General features: G+C 26.5%; 1 protein-coding gene across 1 annotated transcript; it reads right to left on the bottom strand.

The window, feature by feature from the left end:
• Positions 1 to 239: 239 nt before the first annotated feature.
• LOC124942860 (trihelix transcription factor PTL-like) lies at positions 240 to 2,347 on the bottom strand. The gene is made up of 2 exons (XM_047483429.1): positions 1,838 to 2,347; positions 240 to 981 (listed from the first exon to the last, which is right to left on the bottom strand). The coding sequence occupies exons 1-2, from the start codon at positions 2,182 to 2,184 to the stop codon at positions 240 to 242; spliced, it is 1,089 nt and encodes a 362-aa protein (XP_047339385.1). The 5' UTR covers positions 2,185 to 2,347.
• Between the last annotated feature and the right edge of the window lie 3,252 nt (positions 2,348 to 5,599).

The following is a 5,599-nucleotide window of genomic DNA, read 5'->3' as shown; positions in this document are numbered from 1 at the left end:
TCATTGTTTTCATAAATTATTTTTTTTGCCAAAATCATTGAAATACATAAATACCCTACATCCATACCGACTTACTACATCGTTCATTGGAATAACGAATAACTCTGTAAAAATAGTTTTTACGTAAGAACTGTACTGATGTCTCAAGTTTGATTCACATTCTCATTAAATTAGAGTCATAAGAGATAGTCCTACTTGCAAAAAACAATATATAAAAAGATTAACTAGGTACTATCTAGTTAATGATTTTCTTCTTTGTTGAGATTCAAACCATAACTTCCCCACAAATTTTCACCATCACCCATCATCAAGAACCTAAAGCAACTATCTTGAATCCCATTACTTACACAAGAAGCAGCAAATTGATCATGTTCAATATTTGGTCCATTCATTTCATAACCGCTTCTTACATTCAACTGTTCATTTCCAGTCAATTTCTTCAAAGCCTCCATTAAAGATGCATCCCTAGCTTCAATCCAAGCTTTTTCCTTTGCCCAAAACAAGTACTCTCTCTCAACCCTATCTGCATCTTGTTTCCTCCATTCTTCTTCTTTCAAAACCCTTTCTTCATCTTTTCTATCCATAGTTTTCATCATTTTCTCTAACCATTCATCTTGCTTCTCCATTAGTTTTCTCATCTGAGAATCCATGAATTCTTTAATCTGAATTAGAACTTGATCATTAGAAGTACTTGAGGTGTCTAATTCAGAAGAGTTCGAACGGTCAGATATTAGTTGCTTTGTCTTTTGTTGTTGGAATCTAAAAGAACTCATATCTCCAAGGAAATGAGATTCAGAATTAGGGTTTGTGAGTTGTTCTGTACCATAGATAGATTCAAGCTGTTTGAAGAATCTATAATGTTTTCCATCTTGTCTACCAGCTTTCCCATCTTTGGTTTTTTTGTAATATTTGTATAGATTCTCAAACTTTTCTCTGCATTTCTTCCCACTCCTTTGATACCCATGTTCTTCAGCCATGATTCTGCCAAGAAAAAAAAATCGTCGAAAAAACCCTAAACATGGATGGAAATCTTTATCTTACAAAAAAAAAAAACATATTAGTACCAGTTTCCCAAGAAGATGAAGACAAATGCATGTGTCTTTTCATCATTTAAGAATGGTGTTTCACTGTTTTTAAATCAAACAAAAAAAAAGGAAACTCAAGATCTATTGACCTAGACTAAATATGATATTTGACAGATTTATGCAACACAACCTAGGTTATTTTAATATTTTTTTATGTGTTAGGGTTTAAGTATAAACTATTTACATTAAGAGCTTGTTTGATATTGAGTTTTTTGGATTTTTTTTATTATCAAAAACCCAGTATTTTTTTTTGCTCCTTTCACTTTATCTATGTTCTCACTCTTTTTATCTAACACAAACACCAAATGTTAATGTTTAATATCAATCTCATTTATCTCCACTGTATTATGATTATTAAATTTTGAAAAACTAGTTTAAAAAAAATTAAGTAAAATAATTTTTTTTATCTAAAACCCAGATAAAATCAAGATCAAACTTGATGTGAGTTTTTTGAGATTTTATTCCATAGTTTATAAATTCACTATTTTTTTTAACATTACTATCATTTTAAACATCAAATCATTAATTTCATCAATAAACAAGGTAGCCTAATAGTAAGAGTCCACTTAAGAGACAATTTCATTTAAAAACGCTCCATTATTTCAAAAAATATATAATTTTTTTAACAAACCCCTACAAACCTAAATAACCAATATGGAAGAAGAATGCCTAGCTATATATGTTTATGATTTACATAATTATGAAAGATCCTTATCAAAATATAGAGGAATGATTAATAATAGTGCACATACCTAGAAAGTTCATCCCAAACAGGTCCTTTCTGATTAGCTTCTTTAAATTTGGAATCAAGTTTGGATCTAATCTCAAGTAAGCATAGAGTCTCTTGACGTGGCCATCTTCCCGTATTAGGTTCCACCTCAAAGTATCCATGAGTGGTGGTTGACGCCGGACCGGCGTCGGCGACCAAACTTGCGCCGGCGCCGGCGGCTGCTTCGTGATGATGATGTTGATGAGTGAGCATGGGCGGCGTATCGTAGTGGTGGGATAATATCGGGATTAGAGTCGACGGATAATTATCGGCCGGTGTGATGGTGTTCATGAATTGGGTGATATCAGCCATGCTGTATTGTCCGTCCATTTGTAAATTTGTATCGTTGGAGAAATGATGGAGATGAGATAGAGAGAGAGAAGTCTGAGAGAGTGTGTGAAATAGAGAAAGGGAAACGGAAGACCCGGATCGTGTCGTTCACGAAAAAGCTATTGAATTTATGCCTCCATGAAGGTTTTTATGGACCCACTTAGACTTTTACTCTTATTTATTTTATTACAAAGAGTAATGAGAGGGATAAGAAGTTGGAGAAGAGTAGTGGTTATAATTTGTATAGAAATAAAAAAAATCATATTAAAAAATAAAATAATAAATTAAGAAAATGGTCATTTCGGGACAATAATATTTTTGTTATATTAAAAAAAATCATAAAATTAAAAAAATGGCCTTGTAGGTTGAAAATATTTCATAAAAAAGTTCTGAACCTAGCCATATTATGGAAAATGATCTTATTATGTTGAAAAAAAGTCCATAAGAAAATTCCGAACATAATGTTTAGAAAATTAGCGTATCATATTGAAAAAAGTTCATAAAAAATTCTATAACATTGTCATTTTCTCGAATATGGTCTTTTTTTTAAATTTATTATTATTATTTTTTAGACATATTGTTTTTATTATTTCTCTCTCTTGTACATTTGACAAACCAGACCACGTTGAATTCGTGGTCTTATTTTCTTTATATTTCCGTTTTCTAAATTACTTAGGTACGTATTATAAATTTGTCTGAATAGTCTAGTGAAAAAAGTTGACCTAAGAGATCAAAAATATCACAACCACTTTAAATGGAAGCGAATATATAGTGGGTGTAATGCTAATTCTCTATAATAAAAAAATATTTTTAAAAAATAATGAATTATAATAAAGTATACATATTGACTTAAAAAAATTAAAGTTCAATTAATATTAAAAACTATTTAATTGAAATGAATGAGATCTAATTTGTTGGATAAAGAAAAGAAAGTAAAAAAAATTATTTTATTTTTTTAGCTAACCAAATGTCATTCCCTCTCTCAATTGTTACTCTTTACAAAATTATGATTGATTATGGTTTTGTAAAAAGTTATTTTATTTTGAATAAAAAAACTTAGATATTAATATATAATAATAAAATAAAAAATAATAATTTTAAATAAAAAATATTTCAGTATTAATAGATTGAGTGATCATTATTAGGGAGAATGAAACCCTTGTATAGTTCCTTTCTACAGTGCTAACTATTTCGGAAATAAACTAGAAAAGAAATCAATAGAATATATAAAATCAAAAGCATCACAATTTGTCTAAATATGAAGGTTGAGGTTATCAATATATAGATAGGAATCATGATGTCTTTATTTTTTATTTCTCTTAATTGATATAAAAACAAGAAAATACATCCTTAATCGGTCGTAGAATTTTTAAATAAATACTATGAACATAATAAATAAATTAGTACTAGTTATATATTTATAAAACAAGGAAAATAAGCATTAAAAAAAAGAAATATAAAATAAGCACTACAAGATAATTTTAATGCATCCATAGTGACTTATTATTATTATTTAAATACCAAATCCTTAAATCTTCTTTAAAAATTTCTTACATTTATTTATTTTTTATTTAAGATAATTAACACTTTTCTCACCTCACCCTTGAACTCTGATACTTTTTATATTTAGAACAAAAGCTTACATTTTTTTTTTCATTTAAATAAAGCTACAAATTATTTCTATAAAGTAAAAATATTTTTTGGCATTTATTTTTTACTCACAAACATCTTCTTTTCAACCATTTGTAACATTATTCATTCATATTTAGTTTTTAATTTTTTTTTTATCAAATTCTCAGATCTCATTCTTAGAGCTTGTTTGATCGAGTTATTTTAAAAAGTAATTTATTTAAATTATTATTTTTATATAAAAATATAAAGAAAATATTTTATTTGATCAATTGAATAAACTGAATTTTTTATTTTATTTTAAAGATGTGATATAATAAATGATTATTTTAAAAATAATCAAATAAACCAAGATCAAACAAGCTCTTAACCTTTTACTTGTTTTATTTTTTGTCTTAAATATCTGCAACTTTTCAATGAGTTTACTTTTTACCATACAGAAACTGTAAAATCGATAGCATGAGTGCTATAAGAAGGAAACGGGCCTACAATTTTTTTGGAAATGAATATCCATAACTATGAAAGTAATGATTTCCAAATCTTTAAAATTGATTTATTTTACTTTATGTGGATGCTTGTTAATTTTGTCATCTTCTTCGAGTGACTTTGTTAGAATTGGGTTATTTGAAATTTGTATAAAATTGTTTGAAAAAATAGTTTATTTGAGAATAATTAATTCAATTAATATAATATTTTTTTATATTCAAATATTTTTTTTGTGTACTCTTTGGTTGAAAAGAAATCGTCGAACTTTGAGTGCGTATCATTCATAATACTATTATTATGACGCTATCTGAGATTCGTTCAGAAAAATCAGTAAAGTCTGCTGAGAAGTTAATCGTTCTTATCGAGAATTTACGAGTTTCATAACTTATTAAATACTATTTTTCTTATTTTAAAATTTTCTTTTAATACCATGTTTTTTCGTTATGCGTAAATAATTTTATTTTTATTTTTAATATATATGGATTTTTTTTAATTTTTTTATATTCAAAATTTAAAATTAATATAAATAAAGTAAAATTATTTTAATTAATTAACCGATTAGAAAGATGAGATGAATTTTTTATAAAGAAAAACCAGTCTTATATATATAAAAAAAGCAACAACATCAAACCACCTCTAATCTAAATAGCTTCTTTCTTACAATATTTTCACATATCCTATATCTCTGGAGTGTAGTTTTCAATTATTTAACAATTATTTAAGAAAATTGTTAAGGTAGTTTAAGTGAAAAATAATAAGATATAAAATTTAATTTTTACTTAAAAATTTACTTTAAGTTAAAGAACCACATAAACTGAAGTGGCTGTGATAACATTTTGAAAAAAAATAACTTTCAAATAATTCAAACTCATTTAGAGAATGAAATACTAAATAATGTAGAATTTCAGGCCCAAACTGAAAAGTCTCAAATTCTATGAAATAAAACCATGGCCAATCTTATTAATTTATTTGATATTTGACCAATTTAAAATATTTGAATGTGACCATTTTTTATTTTATTTTTTTAATGTTGATAAACAAGACCAATAAATATGAATTTCATTTTTATTTAGAGGGTTTTTAATAAAAATCAAATTCTTAAATTTTTTGATTTTTGGTCTCTTAAAAATCTGCGACGATATTTTAAGTAATAACAATCCTTTTGTATTGTCGCTATTTGTCCCTTTCAAACGCAACCAATTGTTTACATAATTGATCATATTTAAAGTTAGTAAACCAATTGAAGAAGGTTGATTTTATTGTGAGTAGTCTGGTTTGGGCTAGGCATTGGATAATGAAT

Source organism: Impatiens glandulifera, chromosome 6 (genome assembly GCF_907164915.1).
Source record: "Impatiens glandulifera chromosome 6, dImpGla2.1, whole genome shotgun sequence".
In the NCBI taxonomy this organism is placed as follows: domain Eukaryota; kingdom Viridiplantae; phylum Streptophyta; class Magnoliopsida; order Ericales; family Balsaminaceae; genus Impatiens; species Impatiens glandulifera.
Note: the sequence above shows the minus strand (reverse complement) of the source record. Positions and strands in the feature narration are given on the sequence as shown.